This window comes from Mirounga leonina, unplaced genomic scaffold (genome assembly GCF_011800145.1).
Source record: "Mirounga leonina isolate KUSES-001 unplaced genomic scaffold, KU_Mleo_1.0 Mir_173, whole genome shotgun sequence".
NCBI classification, from domain to species: domain Eukaryota; kingdom Metazoa; phylum Chordata; class Mammalia; order Carnivora; family Phocidae; genus Mirounga; species Mirounga leonina.
The window spans coordinates 7,834,975-7,858,698 of record NW_023270447.1 but is presented as its reverse complement, the minus strand read 5'-3'; the positions used below and the strand labels follow the sequence as shown (position 1 = coordinate 7,858,698).

The following is a 23,724-nucleotide window of genomic DNA, read 5'->3' as shown; positions in this document are numbered from 1 at the left end:
TTTTGCAATTTTCTAAACATTAATATTAGCTAAACAGAAATTTCCAAATTCTAAAGTATCTTCACATAGAGTATTTGATTTTCTTTACAACTCAGTGGTGGAGACTGATAAGCCTGAGTAGTGGCTAAGAACTCACTATAGAGTTAAACTGCTTGGTTTTGAATTTCAGTCTCAGCAGTTACTGAAATTTGACTGTGGACAAATGACCTTACATAATGTGCTTCAGTTCCATTCTTTTAAAAGTGGGTATAATCATAATTCTATCTTGTATTTATGTTTATGTGAGGAATCAAAATGATAATATACTGAAATGACACATAGTAACACAATTCATATTGTTAGCTGTTTTTAGTTATTTTTGTATTTTTATCATATTTATCAATAATACTATTACCCCCCATTTTCCAACTGAGACCTAAATGCAATCTACAGTGTTTGGTTTCTCTAAGGTTCACATAGTAGATGGCAAAGCACAGATTCAAAATTAGGTTTTTGGTTTAGAGTCTTGTTTACATCCTAGTCACACTTATTTAATTTGACATAATCATTTTAATCTATGTCTTTAAGGCTATTTTATCAAAAAAAAATTCTTACAGATTGCTATAGATGGTTCAGGGGAAAAAAAAGATGAATTGAGATTGGGAGAGGATACTGAGAAAGAGAAAGGAAGAAAGATAGCAAAGAGAAAGAAAGCAAACAACCAAGGTCCAGTGTAATTAGGAGAGGTGGCAGGGCAGCAAATTGAGCAGAGGAGAGAAGACAGTGGTTTGTTAAGGAATCATTGTAGAGTTCACATGAGACTTTTTTTTTTACAGATTAGGTTCGGAGAATTAGGCTGTAATAGGACTCTGAAGTCCTAAATTCAGCATTTTTTTTTCCCCCTGGGAAGAGAAGCAAAATAAGAACTGCATGATTTTTGTTATTTTATAATTGAAAAGACTGATGTGGATTTGAGTTTGCTGATTTAAAGAAATGATGTGGTAAGTTATTTTAATGTTTTATGAGTATCATGTAGTCCCTACCCCCCACTTTTTGTCTTGAAATAAATGGTTTCTGTCATATGACTTGATATTATTCAGAGTTTCACAATCTATTCTAGGTTTGTTGACAACTCAAGTTTCAGTTTCCAGTGGCACAAAATGTACTATTTGTGCTCTTTTGTTTGAAGTGTGTCTGAGCTGTAGCTAAAAATGTTTCTCTCATTTAAGAAATCTGGTAAGCAAACTTGAGTATATTTGCCTCTTTTCTCTAACCTTCACATGTGATTTATTATCTTGAGCTCAGGTTCATTTTCCTGTTTTTCTTTTCTTTTCTTTTCTTTTTTTTTTGTGGGGATAGAGAGCTTGTGGGAGACAGTTTTGAGAAATTTGTACATGATTCAATGTAAAATTTAGAGGAATTATCACTTTTTTCAGTAAGACAAACCACTAACTTGACCAAATACTGTAGTAATAATACTACCTGAAGCTCTAGAATATTGAAAACTATGAAAATAGAGAGAAAAAAAAAAAAACACTTGGAGATAAATAAAAGTGACAAAATAAGTATAGATGTGACATTTAAGGTATTTCCATTGAAATGCTTAATGGTACTTTAATTAAAAAACTTGTTAAAAGATATTTAACTATGAGGTATCTAGGCTAATAACTACAAATGACAAGAGTAGATGACTTGTCTCTTCTTGGTTAATGTTAATTTATTTACATGTTAAGAAATACACTACTATCTGCCTGAGATGTGAGGCTGCTTAGGATAGGGGGAAAGAACATTGTCATAGCTAATACTTATATAGGTAACTGGCATTTATATAAGTAGGAAGAAAGCTATAGAAATAGATACTAGTTTTTTTTACTACTACTTTTTGCCTAGCATTTTAATAGAGCTCCTTTATTCTATTTATGACATGGTATGATTTCAGTAGCATTTAAGCTGAATCACTAAATTTATGGTATTTCATGTATTAAGAGAAATCCTGGATTTATTCTAGAGCCTTTCCCCTATGATGTCATTTATATTGTGGACAGTAAATAAATAACAAATATCTCAATACTGATTGAGGAAAAAAATACTTGAGAACATCAGAAACTAGCAAACTTATGGAGAAGTCTAAGTTAATAGTATTTTTTTCTTCTTAACATTGTATATGTTTTATTGGCACTTCAAATATAAATACTTCTTAAAGAGGATTGCTTTTTACCAAATGTCCTAGTTCATATTTTTAAAGAACTCCCAATACAACTCATTTGACATACTGTAGTAGCCCTTAAAGCTTTAAAATAGAAGGAAATTTCCTCTTTGTAAGACAATCCAAGCAATAGGAGATGTGGGCAATAGAGCACTGATATTAGTATTAATAACTGTGAATATCTTCTCTGAGGAGAACAATTTTAGGAAATCCATAATGGAAAGTAGACATAACAACTATTTCAAGTTCTTATTTTTTGTTTCGTTATTTTTTAAAAAAATATTTATTTATTTGAGAGAAAGAGAGCTCGAGCCGGGGGGAGGGACTGAGGGAGAGGAAGAAGCAGGCTCCCCACTGAACAGAGAGCCTGATGATCTGAGCTGAAGGCAGATGCTTAACCGAGCCACCCAGGTGCCCCTTTTTTGTTTTGTTATTGATATCAAAGATGTCAAGGATTTGTTTGCAGATTTTACTTCAAAGATATAAATATGCTTTAGTTTTTTTTTTGTTTGTTTTTTTAAGGATTTTATTTATTTATTTGACAGAGGGAAAGAGTGAGTACAGGCAAGGAGAGCAGCAGGCAGAGGGAGAGGGAGAAGCATTCTCCCCGCTGATCAGGGATCCCGATGTGGGACTTGATCCCAGGACCCTGAGATCATGACCTGAGCTGAAGGCAGAAGCTTAACCGACTGAGCCACCCAGGTGCCCTGCTTTAGTTGTTTTAATGCCTCTCCTATGGAGTTTATATCTCTTTAGATTGATTGAGATGAAAATTAAGATTAAATGAGAAAATCTATGACAATGACTGACCCTTGATAGAAGATGATTGTATAATTGTATACATACACCTATGTTGTGATGTTCGTAAAATTTCTCAGCTTATGTCTGCAAGTTATCTGTTATTTTAATAACATCCTAAAATTCATGTGAAACACTATTAAAAACATTTCAGAGTTAATTGATGAGGCAGTGATGAGAAGTTATTTCAAAATCAACATGTGATCTAGAAGCTCTGAAGAGGTTAAAACAAAAAGAGAGGAAAAGAAAAAAAAAAGTGTGGAAAAAAGAGCAGATGGAAAACATTGCTAGTTCCTTCTTATCACTATCTATTCCTGTGTGTGAGGGGGAGTAGAAAGTATTATTAGAATTTGGAAAGAGTGGAATGGAAAGAGAGAGTGTCCAAGTGACTATAAGTGGAAGTGGAAAGAGAGCATAAGTTTAGAGCAGTTTGAATAGTACCAGCAATAAAAATAAAACAGTAATAACAACATTACAGAGACCAAATATATTGGGTTTTTAATGTATCATGCACTGGGGTAACAGCTTTATTTGTGTTAATTCACTCAATCATAATGACAACTTTATGAGGTACATAGTACTTTTTCTAGTTCATAAACTTAAAAGAGATTATTTAAAAAAAAAAAAAAAGATTATTTTCCAGGGTCACACATAATAAATGACAAGATCAGGATTTGGACTGTAGTTTATCTAACTCCTAAGGTCATTTTCTTAACATTTGGAAGCTTAAGTATGAAGTTCAAACCATGCTCTTATCTAGTTCTCAACTCTTTATCACCATCAGCCTTATATCAACCACTGTCTAGTCAGTCTTCTCTCTTTTTTCTCATTCGAATATTCATCTACATCCAGTTAGTCTCTTGTCCTCCTTGCAAATTTTCCTTCCTATTTGTTTTTGAAAACATTTCTCTGGTGCCTGGGTGGCTCAGTCAGTTAAGCATCTGCCTTGGGCTCAAGTCATGATCCCAAGGTCCTGGGATTGAGCCCGGTGTCAGGCTCCCTGCTCAGTGGGGAGTCTGCTTTTCCCTCTGCCCCTTCCCCCTGCTCCTGTGCATGCTTTCTCTCTCTCTCTGGCTTTCTCTCTCTCTCCCGCTCTCTGCCTGAAATAAATAAAATCTTTTTTAAAAAAAGAGGTCAAAGGAAACTGGGGAAATTAATGTTAATAAATTTTATGTAGCCTAATGCATCACAAAATATTATTTCAACATAAATGCCATACAATTAATTTTTACATTAATTTTTAATACTAATTCTTCACAATTTGGAGTATATTTTACACTTACAGCACATCTATGTTCAGACTAATATTTCAGGATCTCATTCACCAGATATTGCCTGTGGCTACCATACTGGACATTACATCTCTAGAACTCTATGATGAATATTGGTATAATACAGAGAATGTTGGTTTGTCATAGGATCTATTATCAAATCACTGGCTCTATTTACCATATGAGCCTGGACAATTTATTCGGTTTGTTCCTTCATGTGTACAAAGGTTTTACAAAGATTAGATTGTATCACATAATTTCTGAGAGTGTTTGTTTACTTTGAAAAATCATTGAGGACATAACCCAAGTTACACCAATGTCTTGTACAGTGCCTGGAATTTAGAGTCTTTTTTTTTTTTAAGACTTTATTTATTTTGACAGAGAGAGAGAGAGGACAAGCAGGCGGAGGGGCAAAGGTAGAGGGAGAAGCCGGATCCCTGCTGAGGAAGGAGCCCAATGTGGGACTCGATCCCAGGACCCTGGAATCATGACAAAGGCAGACGCTTAACTGACTGAGCCACCCAGGTATCCCTGGAATTTAGAGTCTTATGTTACAACAATTTATTGATCACATAAGCCATTATGCTTTTTGTTTTGCTAGTTTCTAAGAATATTAGATAGGAAGTCTACTTTTAAGAAGTTTGGTAACAGGGCGCCTGGGTGGCTCAGTTGGTTAAGCAACTGCCTTCGGCTCAGGTCATGATCCTGGAGTCCCGGGATCGAGTCCTGCATCGGGCTCCCTGCTCAGCGAGGAGCCTGCTTCTCCCTCTGACCCTCCCCCCTCTCATGTACTCTCTCTCATTCTCACTCTCTCAAATAAATAAATAAATCTTAAAAAAAAAAAAAAAAAGAAGAAGTTTGGTAACAGACTGATGAACATGTAAATCCTAAGTTATTTATAATGTATTTACAATATAAATCAAATACAGCTTAATGTCATATAAGTTAAAAAGCTCTCATTCAGAGGAATTATTAACTATGCCTGGGAATATCAGGATAAGCTTCAAAAGATGTTGCTTCAACTGCGTCTGGAAGGAAGAATAGTTACTCAGTACCCAAGGATGTTGGACGGTGATTCTAGAAAGAAGGAAAATACTTGGAAAATCATGGAGCAATGAAATTCCTTGTGAAATATGAGGGAATTTTAGTTTGGTAATGGATAAGTGTTAGGGCCTGTACGTTTGTATCTCCTTTCCCCCAAAATTTACATGTTGAAACCCTAACTCCCAGTGCAATGGTATAAGGCTGTGGGGTCTTTGAGAAGTAATTGGGTTTAGATGAAGTCATGAGAGTGGAGCCCCATGATGGGATCGGTTTCCTTATAAGAAGAGAAAGAGACTGGAGCTCTCTCTGTTCTCCACCATATAAAGATACAGAAGAAAATGGCTACCTGTGAACCTGGAAGGGGGCTCTCACCAGACCCTGGAACTGCCGACATTTTGATTTCAGGCTTCCCAGCCTCCAGATATATGACAAATAAATATTTGTTGTTTAAGCCATCCAGTCTATGATGATCTTGTTTTAACAACTTGAACTGGCTAAGAAAGTAGGACAAATTGTGTTTACATGGTGGGTTAGAAGGACCAAAGGAGAGCATTAGGGTTGATAGAGGAATAGTTAAGGACCAAAGTGTTCTACATAACCCTTCCCTAAAACAGGTACTTCCTTGTTTTTTCTCATCTTAATGAATGATATCGCCAAATACCTTTCTGTAATTTTTCTCTGTCCCTCATTCTTCAGCTCTAATCTATCCATAAACCTTTTGCCTTTCTGTCTCTGAAACATATCCTGTCAGTGCCCTTAGTCTGAGCCACTCACCTCTTTCCTAGACTGCCAAAAAAGTCTAACTGATCTCCTCACCTCTACTGTTGTCTTGACATAATCCAATTTCTTCATGGCAGCAAGAGTGATTTCCTTTTAAAGTATACCAAAGTTTCTTAGCTCTGCTTTTTACAGACTCAAAGGCTCTGTCATTATATTCTACAAGGTCCTACATGATCTGGCCTAATAGACCTCATATCATTTTACCCTTCCCATTTTACCCTTCATTTTATTACACATTGTTTAGCTACACTGTTGTTTTGTTTTGTTTTGATTTTTAATTTTTTTTTTAATGTCACTTGGGTTTTTTCTTTCCGTGGGCTTTTTCTGTTGTACTTTCCTCTAGATTGCTCTTTCTCTCATCTTCAAATGACTGGCTCCTTCTAATCCTTCAAATCCTAGCTGAAAATCATTTCCACAGAGAAATCCTCCAGACTATCCAGTTTAAAATACCTTGATTAGATCACTTTCTATTTTATTATGTTAATTCATACTAGTTCTTATTGATATCTTCAATTGTTTTATTATTATTATTATATTATTATTTACTCATATATTTCCTTTTTTTTCTTTCTTTTTCTTTTACCAAATTTTTATATAAATTTTAGTTAACATATAGTGCAATATTGGCTTCATGAGTAGAATTAAGTGGTTTGTCACTTACATACAGCACCCAGTGCTCATCATAAAAAGTACTCTCCCTTATGCCCATCATCCATCTAGCACATCCCACACCCACCTCCCTCCCTCCACCCTCACTTTGTTCTCTATTGTTAAGAGTCTTTTATAGTTTGTTTCCCTCTCTGCTCTTCCCCCCGATATGTTCATCTGTTTTATTTCTTTTTTAAAAAATTTATTATTTTTTTATTTTTAAGGATTTTTATTTATTTGAGAGACTGCAGAGCGAGAGAGCGTGAACGGAAGTGAGTGGCAGAGGGAGAGGGACAAGCAGACTCCCCACTGAGCAGGGACCCCCCCCAATGTGAGACTCGATCCCCAGCCTGGGATCATGACCTGGACTGAAGGCAGATGCTTAACCGACTGAGTCACCCAGGTACCCCATCTGTTTTATTTCTTAAATTCCAAATATGAGTGAAATCATATGATATTTGTCTTTCTCTGACTGACTTACTTTGCTTAGTATAATAAACTCTAGGTCCATCCATGTTGTTGCAAGTGGCGAGATTTCATTTTTTTTAATTTTAAATTCAAGTTAGTTAACATATACTGTAGTATTGGTTTCAGGATTAGAATTTAGTGATTCATCACTTACATATAACACCCAGTGCTCATCCTAACAAGTGTTCTCTTTAATACCCATCAACCATTTAGCCCATCCCCCACCCAATTCCCCTCCAGCGACTCTCAGTTTGTTCTATTACCTATACAGTCCCTTATGGTTTGCCTCCCTTTCTGTTTTTATCTTATTTTATTTTTCCTTTTTTAAATTATGTTCAGTTAGCCAACATATAGTACATCATTAGTTTTTGATGTAGTGTTCAACGATTCATTAGTTGTGTATAACACCCAGTGCTCATCACAACATGTGCCCTCCTTAATACCCATCACCCGGTTACCCCATTACCCTACTCCCCTCCCCTCTGTAACCCTAAGTTTGTTTCCCAGAGTCTGGAGTCTCTCATGGTTTTTCTCCCTCTCTAATTTTTTCCATTCAGTTTTCCCTCCCTTCCCCTATGGTCCTCTGCACTATTCCTCATGTTCCACAAAGGAGTGAATCCATATGATAATTGTCTTTCTCTGCTTGACTTATTTCACTTAACATAATACATTCTAGTTCCATCCACATTGTTGCAAATGGCAAGATTTCATTCTTTTTTATGGTTAATATTCCATTATAAATAAATAAATAAATAAATAAATAAATAAATACACACACACACACACATATATATACACACACTACTTCTTTATCCATTCATCAGTTGATGGACATTTGGGCTTTTCCCATAGTTTGGCTATTGTTGATAATGCTATCAACATAGGGGTTCATGTACCCCTTTGAATCTGTATTTTTTATCCTTTGGGTAAATACCTAGTAGTGCAATTGCTGGATCATAAGGTAGTTCTTTTTTTAACTTTTTGAGGAATTCCATACTGTTTTCCCATAGTAGTTGCACCTGTTTTTTTTTTTTTTTTATTATGTTATGTTAACCACCATATATTACATCATTAGTTTTTGATGTAGTGTTCCATGATTCATTGTTTGCGTATAATACGCAGTGCTCCTATTTTTATTCCCACCAACAGTGTAAGAGGGTTCCCCTTTCTCCACCTCTTTGCCAACACCTGTTGTTTCTTGTGTTGTTAATTTTAGCCATTCTGACAGGTGTGAGGTAATATATCGCTCATTATAGTTTCGATTTGTATTTCCCTGATGGTGAGTGATGTTGGGCATTCATATGTTTTCTTCACAGTAGAATGCAAGTTCTTTGAGAATAAGAATCCTGTCTTATTCATCACTGTATCTTGAGTATCATCCACATGCTTAAGCAAAAAGCAGTATTCAGTTAATGCTTGTTGGATTAATGGATTAAGTTTTCCCCACCTGGACTATTGTCTTTTATAGGTTTTTACTTACATTAAGGAGAAAATGGGATTGAATTCATGACTGTAGTGTCCTATTAGGTATAAGAGATATTTAGCTAAAAGGAGAAAAAACCAAACATTCTACTGCTATAGCCATTGCATTAAGCACATGATTTGATGGATGTGGGGAAAGGTCTGTTTCCTCAATTCATGGGCATTCACCTTCCAAATAATTTCTTAAATGTTAATGCAGAAATTTAAATAACTAAAAATTAGGGTTGGTGGTGTAAAAACAGAACTGAATTGAATATCCTATTTCTTTTTGAAATTGAAACACTATAATTTTTGCAAATAGATAGTTAAGGCAATGTTCTGACTCTAAGTTCAGTTGGCTTTCATTGTGATTTTCCTTCTGTTAGTGAAGGACTTCAGAAATAAAACCTAATCCTAATTAAATAATACATGATTAAGGATTCTTTACATATAAACTGCCAGATGTTTAAAAAGGTTAATATTCCCTCAATAAGGAAAACATTAAGGTCTAAAAGGTCATTTAGATTGTTTTCCTGGCAGGTTGTTTATAGATATTCTTCACCTGTTAATATTATTATTGATAATCATTTTCTGATTATGAATAAACACTTTATGCTCTATGTATTTATTCATGTTAACATTTACTTAGTAAAATATGTTTCTTACAGGAATAAATAGTTGCCGGAAAGAATGCTGGCAACTTAAAAGCAAAATGAAGTTCTTTCTATTGCTTTCAATCATTGGGTTCTGCTGGGCTCAGTATGCCCCAAACACCAAATCTGGACGGACATCTATTGTTCATCTGTTTGAGTGGCGCTGGAATGACATTGCTCTTGAATGTGAGCAATACCTAGCTCCAAAAGGATTTGGAGGGGTTCAGGTGGGTATTGTTCATAGTATAAATTGCAGTTTTCTATGCTTATAGTAAATGGTATTATGATCTGTATCTGTGAAGCTGGAACATTTTACTGAGAAAGAAAAAAGTTTAGTATTGTTGGCAACTTTATGTTTTGTTTCTGATATAATCTTTCTTAAGCAGGACATTTCCAATATACTGTTAATATTTTCATGTGGTTGTTAAAAATGTAACTATATATGCAAAGATTCAGAAATTATTTTAGATTATTGATTAGTTTTGAGAGTATCCAATGATATAAAGTAACCCATAATTTGATACTTATTATGATTTTTTTATTTATAGATCTCTCCACCCAATGAAAATGTTGTGATTCATAACCCTTCAAGACCTTGGTGGGAAAGATACCAACCAATTAGCTACAAGATATGCACAAGATCAGGAAATGAAGATGAATTCAAAGACATGGTGACTAGATGTAACAACGTTGGTGTAAGTGAATTAAAGTTTCCTTTAAAAAAATATTTAGAAAAATAATTTCTCTCTCCTCTCTCCTGTTCCTTTTGAGCAGAAATTTTTCCATATTTATTTTTTATTTTACTTTACATTTAAGCTATAGCTAAAACTTAATTATTACCTTATGTTCAGCTTTTATAAATTTTTGTATATGTGCTCTTTGTCTACTAAAGAAATTTAAGTCAAAGTTTAAAGCCAAACTTACTTATAAAGCAAGTATCAGCTTTTAGCCCTATAACTATACACATTTTCTGGGGAATCCCATACACATTTGTGGGGAATTGGAAATTCCAGTTGCAATATTTGCTGTAATTTTTATGTAACTTGTATTTTTACCTATAATTTCTGGGTCTTCTTTCCCACGGGGTTTTTGATGGTAAATAATTATATTCTTTTTGATGAGGAGCATGAGAGACAATATTTACCTTCAGATGCTTGGTAGATAATAGAGGCTAGCTGCTTCTTTCTTAGGATGATGCGTGGAAATTTCAAAGACCACTACTCTCTCCTGTCTCAGCTGATTCTTACTTCCCCTCACCCCCCAAAAAAAGGCTGTTTGCATTTTTTCATAGTTATGGTAGTTTTAGTTCTATAGTTTATTAGTTTATCATATACGTAAGTATTTTACCAAGACAGTAGAATGCAGATTGGTATTCAGTTCACAATGGTTTCCCTTCACGCTTGACTTTTGGTTTACTAAGAAGATAAGCTAAAAAATAACAAAGACCTATTTTGGAGTGTGATTAACATACCAAAAACTTTAGTCAATAATACTATAGATTTCTACCTCTCTGTAAGTCAAACTGAAATAGAAACTTTGTTTTTCAGGTCCATATTTATGCGGATGCTGTAATTAATCATATGTGTGGGAATAGTGTGAGTGCGGGAACCAGCAGTACTTGTGGAAGTTACTTCGACCCTGGAAATAGAAATTTTCCAGCAGTCCCATTCTCTGGTTGGGATTTTAATGATGGTAAATGTAGAACTAGAAATGCAGACATTGAGAGCTATAATGATCCTTATCAGGTGATTAAAGAAAAAAACCACAGTGATCTGAATAAAGAGCTATCTGTGCCTTTAATCATCTACATGTAGTTTATTGATCTTCATTTTATTTATTTTTAAAGATTTTATTTATTTATTTGACAGAGAGAGACACAGCAAGAGAGGGAACGCAAGCAGGGGGAGTGGGAGAGGGAGAAGCAGGCTTTCTGCTGAGCAGGGAGCCTGATGCTATGCAGGGCTGGATCCCAGGACCCTGGGATCATGACCTGAGCCGGAAGGCAGACACTTAACTGACTGAGCCACCCAGGTGCCCCGATCTTCATTTTAAATACTGGCCTGGATTCCTTAGGAAAATAGGATTCCAACTCTGACTATTTAAAAATAAGAAACGCAAATCAATATTTAAAACATTTTTCCCAATTTAATTTGTCCCAGTCAGAAAAGCTCATCTACTTTATTTCTTACATACTCCGTTTTTATACTAGAAAATATTTCCGAGGTATGTCCATACTAGAATGTCAGTATCTCCAGTTCCCAATGCAAAGAAGACACTACAGAAATATCTGTGAATGAATAGATGAATGCATAATCAAATGGATTCTCAGGTAAAAGCAATGTTTTGTGTATCAATCACAAATTTTTTACCGCAATAGGTCAGAGATTGTCGTCTGGTTGGTCTTCTTGATCTTGCACTGGAGAAAGATTATGTGCGTTCCACGGTTGCTGAATATCTGAACCACCTCATTGACATTGGTGTAGCAGGGTTCAGAATTGATGCTTCTAAGCACATGTGGCCTGGAGACATAAAGGCAGTTTTGGATAAACTGCATAATCTAAATACAAAGTGGTTCTCTGAAGGAAGTAAACCTTTCATTTACCAGGAGGTATATTAATTCATATATGTATCTATATTTCATGTGTATATGAAATAATATCATATAATTCATTAGAAAATAAGTGATAGATTTAATTAAAACAATTTCTGTTGTTTAAGGGCTGAATCATTTATATAGAAGAGTTTTCATGAACCCTCTTTTGTTGAGACAGTATCTAACATCTAACTCTTTATCACAAGAGATTTTATGGAAGTGCAGAGGATTTATTTAGGCTGCAAACATCTGTGTCATTTGCCATCTCCCCAAGACAGATAATATTATAGTGGTTTTCTTGAGCCAGTCATCTATCAGAGTTTAAATCCTGGCTATAGCACTATTAGCTGTGTTCACACAGGCAAACTGATTAACCTGTCTAGGCAACATTTTTTTTTATATGAATAAAAAGGATGATGATAATAGTTATGTCTTTGTCTAAATATTAATGAGTTAATATTTGTCAAGCACTTAGAAATGTTGTGAACCAGATATCAAGTGCTATAGAAATGCAAGCCATCGTTATTATCATTTATGTGCAAGACTAAAGTTAGGTCAACATTCTCGCAGGACAACAGATCACCTTGTTATCGTGTTATTTTTAATATTGTAGCATATAATTTAGCACAAAAAAAGAATCTTCCTTTAAGGAAAACCATTTGAGGTATTTCAAATAATATAAATAGTTTCAAGCCATTTTCTGTATAATGTTAACTTGCTGGTTAAAAGCCTCTAAAGTTCTTATTTAAAATGATATTTTCCCTATATTTTTACTAGGTAATCGATCTGGGCGGTGAGCCAATTAAAAGCAACGAGTACTTTGGAAATGGCCGTGTGACAGAATTCAAGTATGGTGCAAAACTAGGTACAGTTCTGCGCAAGTGGAATGGAGAGAAGATGGCCTACTTAAAGTAAATGAAATATGATTTGTCTTTTAAATTATTTCACAGATGCATTAGTCTTATTATACCAATCTGAGTTATCTTAGGAACTTATTTAGAACTTTTAAGGATTCAGTTACTGGTAATAAGGGTTACAGTTCCTCAAATTCCAATTTATCATCTTTATTATTAAGAATGTCAATCGTGAGGATATTGAGAAACCCAAAACACACCATAGAGACTTTATGTATTATATAACTATACAAGATTTGACTAATGTTTGAATATAATATGTGAAGGCCACATTATTAGTAAAATGATTGTATCATTTATGAAGTACTTACTACATGGCTATTTTTAATTTACTTATATTTATTTACATATCTTACATCAAATAGTTTACATATATTATCATCAATTATTTTCAAATATTAGAATATTCATATTAATACAAACCAAGATTGAAACCTACTTTTAACCCAGTTTTCCATCCCGTATGATATCATATGGATATTGATCATTCTGAAGTGTTTTTTTTTTAATTTTATTATGTTATGTCACCATACAATACATCATTAGTTTTTGATGTGGTGATCCACGATCCATTGTTTTCGTATAACACCCAGTGCTCCATGCAGTACGTGCCCTCCTTAATACCCATCACTGGGCTAACCAATCCCCCCTCCCCCTCCCCTCTAAAACCCTGTTTGTTTCTCAGAGTCCATAGTCTCTCATGGTTCATCTCTCCCTCCAATTCCCCCCCCCCGCATTTTTCCCTTCCTTCCCCTAATGTCCTCCATGTTATTCCTTATGTTCCACAAATAAGTGAAACCATATGATAATTGACTTTCTCTGCTTGACTTCTTTCTTTTTTTTTTTTTAAAGATTTTATTTATTTATTTGACAGAGAAAGACACAGCGAGAGAGGGAACACAAAGGGGGAGTGGGAGAGGGAGAAGCAGACTCCCTGCCGAGCAGGGAACCCAATGCGGGACTCGATCCCGGGACTCCAGGATCATGACCTGAGCCGAAGGCAGTTGCTTAACCAACTGAGCCACCCAGGCGCCCTGCTTGACTTATTTCACTTAGCATAATCTCCTCCAGTCCCATCCATGTTGATGTAAAAGTTGGGTATTCATCTTTTCTGATGGCTGAGTAATATGCCATTGTATATATAGACCACATCTTCTTTATCCATTCATCTGTTGAAGGGCATCTCGGCTCTTTCCACAGTTTGGCTATTGTGGACATTGCTGCTTATGATCATTGGGGTGCATATGGCCCTTTTTTTCACTACATCTGTGTCTTTGGGGTAAATACCCAGAGTGCAATTGCTGGGTCATAGGGTAGCTCTATTTTTAAATTTTTCAGGCACCTCCACACTGTTTTCCAAAGTGGCTGTACCAACTTGCATTCCCACCATCAGTGTAAGAGGGTTCCCCTTTCTCCACATCCCCGCCAACATTTGTTGTTTCTTGCCCTGTCCATTTTGGCCATTCTAACTGGTGTAAGGTGGTATCTCAGTGTGATTTTGATTTGGATTTCCCTGATGGCTAATGATGATGAACATTTTTTCATGTGTCTGTTAGCCATTTGTATGTCTTCTTCGGAGAAGTGTCTTTTCATATCTTCTGCCCACTTTTTGACTTGATTATTTGTTTTCTGGGTGTTGAGTTTGAGAAGTCCTTTATAGATTTTGGATACCAGCCCTTTATCTGTAGTGTCATTTGCAAATATCTTCTCCCATTCTGTGGGTTGCCTCTTTGTTTTGTTGACTGTTTCCTTTGCTGTGCAGAACCTTTTTATCTTGATGAAGTCCCAAAAGTTCATTTTTGCTTTTGTTTCACTAGCTTTTGGAGATGTGTCTTGAAAGAAGTCACTGTGGCCGATGTCAAAGAGCTTACTGCCTATGTTCTCCTCTAGGATTTTGATGGAATTCTGTCTCACATTGAGGTCTTTCATCCACTTTGAGTTTATCTTTGTGAATGGTGTTAGAGAATGGTCGAGTTTCATTCTTCTGCATGTGGCTGTCCAATTTTCCCAGCACCATTTATTGAAGAGACTGTCTTTTTTCCATTGCATGTTTTTTCCTGCTTTGTCAAAGATTATTTGACCATAGAGTTGAGGGTCCATATCTGGGTTCTCTATTCTGTTCCATTGCTCTATATGTCTGTTTTTGTGCCAGTACCATGCCATCTTGGTGATCACAGCTTTGTAATATAGCTTGAAATCGGGCAACGTGATGCCCTCAGCTTTGTTTTTCTTTTTCAGCATTTCCTTGGCGATTCGGGGTCTTTTCTGATTCCATACAAATTTTAGGATTGTTTGTTCCAGCACTTTGAAAAATGTCATTGGAATTTTGATCGGGATGGCATTGAAGGTATAGATTGCTCTGGGCAGCATAGACATTTTAACAATGTTTATTCTTCCGATCCATGAGCATGGAATATTTTTCCATCTTTTTGTGTCTTCTTCAATTTCTTTCATGAGTGTTTTGTAGTTCCTAGAGTATAGATTCTTTACCTCTTTGGTTAGGTTAATTCCGAGGTATCTTATGGTTCTTGGTGCTATTGTAAATGGAATCGTTTCTCTAATTTCTCTTTCTACAGTTGTGTTGTTAGTGTATAAGAAAGCAACTGATTTCTGTGCATTGATTTTGTATCCTGCCACATTACTGAATTGCTGTATGAGTTCTAGTAATTTGGGGGTGGAGTCTTTTGGGTTTTCCACATAAAGTATCACGTCGTCTGCGAAAAGAGAGAGTTCGACTTCTCTGCCAATTTGAATACCTTTTATTTCTTTTTGTTGTCTGATTGCTGTTTCTAGGACTTCTAGTACTATGTTGAACAACAGTGGTGAGAGTGGGCACCCTTGACATGTTCCTGATCTTGAGGGAAAGGCTCTCAGCTTTTCCCCATTGAGGATGATATTCGCTGTGGGTTTTTCATAGATGGATTTTATGAGCTTGAGGAATGTTCCCTCTATCCCTATACTCTGGAGAGTTTTAGTCAGGAAAGGATGTTGTATTTTGTCAAATGCTTTTCTGCACCATTGGAGAGGACTATATGGTTCTTCTCCCTCCTCTTATTAATGTGTTCTATCACATTGATCGATTTGCAAATGTTGAACCACCCTTGCATCCCGGCGATAAATCCCACTTGGTTGTGGTGGATGATCCTTTTAATGTATTGTTGGATCCTATTAGCTAGGATTTTCTTGAGGATTTTGGAATCCATATTCATCAGGGATATCAGTCTGAAATTCTCCTTTTTGATGGGGTCTTTGCCTGGGTTGAGGATTAAGGTAATGCTGGCCTCATAGAATGAGTTTGGAAATTTTCCTTCTGTTTCTATTTTTTGAAACAGCTTCAGTAGAATAGGTATTATTTCTTCCTTGAATGTTTGGTAGAATTCCCCAGGGAATCCATCAGACCCTGGACTCTTGTTTTTTGGGAGGTTTTTGATCACTGCTTCAATCTCGTTACTGGTTATTGGTCTATTCAGGATGTCAATTTCTTCCTGTTTCAGTCTTGGCAGCTTATAGGTTTCCAGGAAGGCCTCCATTTCATCCAGATTGCTCAGTTTATTGGCCTATAGTTGTTGATAATAATTTCTAATAATTGTTTCTATTTCCTTGGTGTTAGTCATGATCTCTCCCCTTTCATTCGTAATTTTATTAATTTGGGTCCTTTCTCTTTTCTTTTGTATAAGTCTGGCCAGTGGTTTATTGATCTTATTAATTCTTTCAAAAAACCAGCTTCTAGTTTCGTTGATCTGATCTACTGTGTTTCTGGTTTCTAATTCATTGATTTCTACTCTAATCTTAATTATTTCTCTTCTAATGCGTGGCTTAGGCGTCATTTATTGCTTTTTCTCTAGTTCTTTAAGGTGTTGAGTTAGTGAATCCGGGATTTTTCCTATTTTTTCAAGTGAGGCTTGGATGGCTATGAATTTCCCCCTTAGGACCGCCTTTGCAGTATCCCATAGGTTTTGGACCGATGTGTTTTCATTCTCATTGATTTCCATGGATTGTTTAAGTTCTTTGATTTCTTGGTTGACACAAACATTCTTGAGCAGAGTGGTCTTTAGCTTCCAAGTGTTTGAATTTCTGCCAAATTTTTTCTTGTGATTGAGTTCCAGTTTTAGAGCACTGTGGTCTGAGAATATGCAAGGAATAATCTCAATCTTTTGGTATTGGTTGAGACCTGATTTGTGACCTAGTATATGGTCTATTCTGGAGAAAGTTCCATGTGCGCTTGAGAAGAATGAGTATTCTGTTGTTTTAGGGTGGAATGTTCTGTAAATATCTATGCGGTCCATCTGGTCCAATGTATCATTCAAAGCTCTTGTTTCCTTGTTGATTTTCTGCTTAGATGATCTGTCCATTGCTGAGAGTGGAGTATTGAGGTCTCCTACAATTAACGTATTGTTATCAATATGACTCTTTATTTTGGTTAAGAGTTGGCTTATGTAGATGTCTGCTCCCATGTTGGGGGAATAGATATTTACAATTGTTAGATCTTCTTGTTGGATAGACCCTTTAAGAATGATATAGTGTCCTTCTGTGTCTCTTATTACAGACTTCAGTTTAAAATCTAATTTGTCTGATATAAGAATTGCTACCCCAGCTTTCTTTTGAGGTCCGCTGGCATGAAAGATGGATCCCCATCCCTTCACTTTCAGTCTGGATGTATCTTTAGGTTCAAAATGAGTCTCTTGTAGGCAGCATAGGGATGTGTCCTGTCTTTTTATCCAATCTGCAACCCTGTGCCATTTTATGGGAGTGTTTAGGCCATTCATGTTGAGAGTGACTATTGAAAGATATGAATTAATTGTCATCATGTTGCCTGTGAAGACGTTGTTTTTATAGATTGTCCCTGTAAATTTCTTTTGTATATCACTCTTGGGGTCTTTCTCCTTTTATAGAACCCCCCTTAATATTTCTTGCAGGTCCGGCTTAGTGGTCACATATTCTTTCAGCTTCTGCCGGTCGTGGAAGCTCTGCATCTCTCCATCCATTCTAAATGAAAGCCTTGCTGGATAAAGTATTCTTGGCTGCATGTTCTTCTCATTTAGTACCCTGAATATGTCTTGCCAGGCCTCTCTGGCTTGCAAGGTCTCTGTGGATAGGTCTGATGTTATTCTGATGTTCCTCCCTCTGTACGTAAGGAATCTCTTCCCCCTAACTGCCCTTAAGATGGTGTCCTTGGTTCTAAGATTTGCAAGTTTTACTATTACATGCCGGGGTGTTGGCTTGTTTTCCTTGATCTTAGGAGGGGTCCTCTTTGCCTCTAGGACTCAAATGTTTGTTTCATTCCCCCCATTAGGGAAGTTCTCAGCTACGATTTGCTCAAATACATTTTCTAGTCCTCTCTCTCTCTCCACTCCCTCCGGGATTCCAATTATTCTGACATTGGAATGCTTCATGGTGTCACTTATTTCTCTATTTTCATGGATTCTGAGTTGTTTTTCCCTGGCCTCCTCTTTTCCCTTTTTATCTATTATATTGTCTTCCAGGTCGCTTATTCGTTCTTCTGCCTCACTTACCTAGCTGTTAGATTACCTAGATTGGATTGGATCTCATTGATAGCATTTTTACATTCTGCCAATTCACCTTTTATTTCTGCCCTTAGAGACTCTATGTTGCCATTAATTGATTTCTCCATTCTAGCCATTGTCTTCACAATTGCTGGTCTGAATTCCATCTCCGACATCTTGGTTATATCTGTATCCATTTGTAAATCTGCAGCATAAGTCATAATCTCTGAGTCTTTTCTGTTTTGGGGGCTCCTCCTGCTAGTCATTCTGTTGATGGGTGTTTGAGGGAATGTATAGAGTCCAAATTATTGACCAGAACCGAAGCAAGATGCACCTGTTTTCTTGGGACCTTAGGGTTGCTGGCCTCTTGTTTTCCCAGCCTGTCTTCTGCAGGAGGGGCCTGCCGCGCTGTTACTCAGGCAACCCTGTTTGGGCGGAGTTGCCCTGCACCCCTGTGGCGGGGGATGGGCTCAGTGGGAATCAATTTTGGGGGCTTTTGTTCTCTGGCGCCGTTACCTGGCAGTTTCCACGTCTCTTTCACAAGTCAGAGCAGAACAGACCGTTTCCAACCCTCTGCCTCAGAGCAGAGAGATCGCAGTCTGTTCTTCAGTTAGTTCTCCAGGCCACACTGTCTCTGTTTTTGTCCGTGCTGCTATAAATTGCAGAGTCCTGGGTCGTGCGCCCCTTCTCAGTGCCCCCAGTCCTGCCTCCAGGTCCGGGCACGTCTCTGCCCTTTGTGCTTCTAAAACCACCAGTCACTCCCAGTTCGCGCGCACGTGACTCCGCCGCTCTGGGTTTCCGTCCCAGGGGCTGCAGTTCGCAGGTGCGACCCTGCTGCTCCAGGTTTCCACCCCGGGGGCTGCCCTAAAGTCCTTTCCCCGCCGCTACCGGTCTGCGAGTCTGTGCCCGTTTGCAGCGTGCGAGGCTGTCACTCATCGGCGGTGTAGGATCCCCATGGCCAGGCGCCCTCCCGCTGTCGTTTATGCTCCAATATCTGCCCGCAGAATCGCGGCTCTCTGCTTCATACCTCGAAACCAACCACCTGCGATATTCTGTTTATAGAGATCCGGATCTTCTTCCATCTCAGGCTGGTTTCGTGGGTGCTCAGGGTGGTCTGGTAGATATCCAGCTCAATTCAGGGGACCAGTTGAAACGGGTCGCCTACTCCTCCGCCATCTTTCCCCCCTCCGATCATTCTGAAGTTTTATCTAAATTATAATGTAGTGAAATCTCTAAAATGACTTTTTTATAACGAAAATCGTATAACTGTAACATGAATGTAATATAAGTAATTCATACATATATACATACAAAGAATGTATAATATATCTATATATAGTTTGTATATATTTTTTAAAAACTCCTAGAGAATAATCATTTTAATTAGAGAATTTCATTTAGGCCTGCCATACCAAAAGAAATACACCTTTAGGTTACCCTAAAGCTATTGCAAAAGAATACATATGTTTGTGTGTGTATATGTGTTTTAATAGGAACTGGGGAGAAGCATGGGGTTTCATGCCTTCTGATAGAGCACTTGTCTTTGTGGATAACCATGACAATCAGCGAGGTCATGGAGCTGGAGGAGCATCTATTCTTACATTCTGGGACTCTAGGTAGGAAATAAAGACCCCTCCACCCCGTTTTTTTTTTTTTTTTTTTACCTACCTTTTAATGGCGCTAAAAATACTGTTTTCTTCTCTGCTGATATCATTTTTTAACCTTCAGACTGTACAAAATGGGAGTTGGATTTATGCTTGCTCATCCATATGGATTTACACGAGTAATGTCAAGCTTCCGTTGGCCAAGACATTTTGTAAATGGACAAGTAAGTTTTGGTGTTATCCAAAATATATTTTTCTCAAGGAAGGGAAGGCAGTTTTGTTGTGATTGTACATGATGCTAGTATATTTACTATTTATCAAATATTGAAGTGTAAACCTGATATAGGACACTTTTAGTAAAGCAGTAGATATTAAGAATTAAAATTCATGGTTTCTGTTGTCAGAATATGCAAGCTATATCAGAAATATGACAAACACACCCTCACCCCAAAGAAGAACTTAAAAATAAGGATATAGTAAGTAAAATATGTACTTTTCCTAAGTGCCTACTTCATGGGGTTGATATAAGGAGAAGTTAACAGTTTTAAAGAACTTAAAATAGCACCTGCCCATAATATGAACAATATATTTTTTTAAATACTTTGGAAAAGAAGTTGTATGGAATGCAAAGAAACTATTCAGTTGAACTGGGGTTAAATAGGGAAAGTATCTTATAAGTGAAAGGAAAATATATGTATTAGAGAAGAGAAACTTGCAGACTATTTGGGAAAGGGAAAGATGAGAAAAATATTTGGGGTAATGTATGGGGTATTGAGTAGCAATTTTAAAAAGAAACTGAGAAATAAAATTATGAATGTATTTGCAAAGTTAGTGGAAAGTTTTTTTTTTTTTTTTAAACTGAAGATTTCAGATGCATCATTGTACAGCAACTTCATACCTAAAGTAAAAAACACTTCACTACAAACCAGGCTGATATTTACCTGGTTTCTTCCTTTTTTTTTTTTTTTTTTCTATGACTATTGTTAAAAGTGCCAATCAGAAAAGCACAAAATTAAAACTTTGATCAGTTTAGTAAAGAATATTGTGATGTATTGATTAGCACATTTATCCAGAAGGAAGAATGAGAGAAATGAATACTTATTTAGCAATTATCATATTCAAGGCATTTTCACATACATTATTTAATTTTTATAGCAACTAAGCAATATCCCCACAGAAGAAGAAAATTAGGCACAGAGAAGATATGTATATTAACTAAGCTTTCTTAACTAATAGTAATACAATCTTTGTTTCCATTCTGCTGTTGCTGACACTGAAGTCCTTGCCATTTCAATATCATTGCACTACTGACAGTGATATTAAGAATTCCATGGCAATTCCTTGGAAAGAAAATGGAAAGGGCAAAAAAATCCTACCTTCAAAATATGGCACTAGAGAATGAAAAATTGGGGAGAAAATGGTGAGGACTTGGTAAAAGGCTTTAAAAATACTGAGGGAGTTAGATTCTAAATGAAGACAATGCAGAGACACATGACAGACTGGGTTTGGTGTACTGGAGAGAAAAGAGACAAATACATGAAATGTTAAAAATTGGAGCTTTTTCAGTTTTTTTCTTTTTTTCTCTTTACTTAAGGATGTTAATAATTGGATTGGGCCACCAAATGATAATGGGGTAATTAAAGAAGTTACTATTAATCCAGACACTACTTGTGGTAATGATTGGGTCTGTGAACATCGATGGCGTCAGATAAGGTGGGCATTCTTATTTAGAGACATCCTCTAATCATAAACATTCTTAACATTTTATTTTAAACTGTTAATGTATTCATCAGCATTTTATGTGGTATTTTATTTTTAGGAACATGGTTATGTTCCGTAATGTAGTTGATGGCCAACCTTTTACAAACTGGTGGGATAATGGTAGCAACCAAGTAGCTTTTGGAAGAGGAAACAGAGGATTCATTGTCTTTAACAATGATGACTGGTAAGTAGATATCAATTACAGATAACATTTTATACTAATATGTTCTTGGTTTACCACTTTCTCTTCTTGTACATTTACTTTTTTTGTATCTGAAAAATCCTTTAGTCAATGGATTAAGAAACCACAGAAATCAGGGGCGCCTGGGTGGCTCAGTTGGTTGGGCGACTGCCTTCGGCTCAGGTCATGATCCTGGAGTCCCGGGATCGAGTCCCACATCGGGCTCTCTGCTCAGCAGGGAGTCTGCTTCTCCCTCTGACCCTCCCCCCTCTCATGCTCTCTCTATCTCATTCTCTCTCTCAAATAAATAAATAAATAAATAAATAAATAAATAAATAAATAAATCTTTAAAAAAAAAAAGAAACCACAGAAATCAGAAGAAAAATGATGATGGCTTTATTCTTCTGATCTCTTCTTTATAAGGGCTTTCTGTTCTAAGTAGAGTTATGTTATGTGCATCCTTGCATTTCATGTGCAGGTATGAGGCACACATATATGCTCACATATACACCCCACACAAAATACACAAAGTAGTTAATATAAAGGTTGTGAAATCACTAGAAGAACTGTCTTATAGCCCCCCTTCCCTTTTTAAATAATGGAAAAATATTGCCTCAGTACTGAAGTACCTCTTTTTAGCTCTTTTTTTTTTTTTTTCAGTATTCTTGTATCTGTTTGTTTTGTCTTCTTTTTTCACTTCCCTGTCCCTCTGACAAATAATATATTTTTTAAAGCATCTGTATAAAGAACTTGTATCTTATGGTTGGTCAGTGATTCACCTCAGGAGATTTTCAAGTTTTAGTTCTGAGACTTCTTCTTACCTTCACTGGTTATACTTACATCCTCTGCCTCTAGTATATTGATTCCCTAATATATAGAACTATGACTTAGAAGATGTCTTTGCAAACAGTTGAAATGTCTCCGTTCCAAGGCCAACTTTCACTCATGCTTAGCTCATTTTATCCTATATTATATTTTACTGACAAAAAGATAAATCAAATATATCTCTTTCTTGCCACCAAAAGAAGCTATGGCTAATCCTTTAATTTCTGTCTTTTGGATGGGAGAAGCAAGATAAATTTAGGAGACAGCTTTATATTTAAAACCATATACCTCTTCATAAAATGCTAGATTATTTTTATTTCCAGCCCAAATTCATTTTCTCCTCTTGTGAAAAAGATCTTTGCAGAAATAACCAAATTTAAATTATTGAAAATAATTAGTATTTGCTTACGTTTAGATGGGGAAAATTTTAAAATATTTATGTTTACCAAAGGAAGTACTTTTATCTAAGGATGACAAGTCACTCAAATCTTTACTGATATTCCTCAACCGTAATTTTGTGTTAATACTCACTGCTGACTAGGAAATTGCTAAGTCTTCTGTAAGATTATTTTTAGTCCTGGAAAACTGTTCACATCTACTGGAGAGGTCTTGGCACAAAGCTAAGCTTTTAGAGATAGTCTGAATTCTTGCTTTTTATTGTGCTGAATTCAACTTAAATTTTATTTTCAGGACATTATCTTTAACTTTGCAAACTGGTCTTCCTGCTGGCACATATTGTGATGTTATTTCTGGAGATAAAATTAATGGCCACTGTACAGGAATTCAAATCTCTGTTTCTGGGGATGGAAATGCTCATTTTTCCATTAGTAACTCTGCTGAAGATCCGTTTATTGCAATTCATGCTGAATCTAAATTATAAAATTTGAAATAAATAAATACACATACACAGAGAAATAACCAAGTGCATTTCTTTTCATGTGTGTGTGTGTGTGTGTGTATTCTTACAATTCATTAATTTTTGGTAAAAGCTTTAAGTGATCAACTTGAAAAAACTCAGAAAAGCATAAAAATCA

At 36.2% G+C, this 23,724-nt stretch overlaps 1 protein-coding gene across 2 annotated transcripts; it reads left to right on the top strand.

Annotated features, from left to right (window-relative positions):
• The first annotated feature begins 1,128 nt into the window (after positions 1-1,128).
• On the top strand, positions 1,129-23,635 carry AMY2B (amylase alpha 2B). 2 transcript variants are annotated; one of them, XM_035017900.1, is made up of 11 exons: positions 1,129-1,215; positions 9,324-9,535; positions 9,857-10,003; positions 10,856-11,053; positions 11,686-11,916; positions 12,679-12,812; positions 19,813-19,935; positions 20,048-20,147; positions 21,518-21,636; positions 21,743-21,868; positions 23,381-23,635. In XM_035017900.1, exons 1-11 carry the CDS (start codon positions 1,191-1,193, stop codon positions 23,568-23,570), a joined length of 1,605 nt encoding a protein of 534 aa, XP_034873791.1. In that variant the 5' UTR covers positions 1,129-1,190; the 3' UTR covers positions 23,571-23,635. The 2 variants fall into 2 exon arrangements, with proteins under 2 accessions (XP_034873791.1, XP_034873792.1); XM_035017901.1 differs by lacking the exon at positions 1,129-1,215 and adding an exon at positions 7,088-7,129 and having other exon boundaries at positions 23,381-23,616.
• The last annotated feature ends 89 nt before the right edge of the window (positions 23,636-23,724 follow it).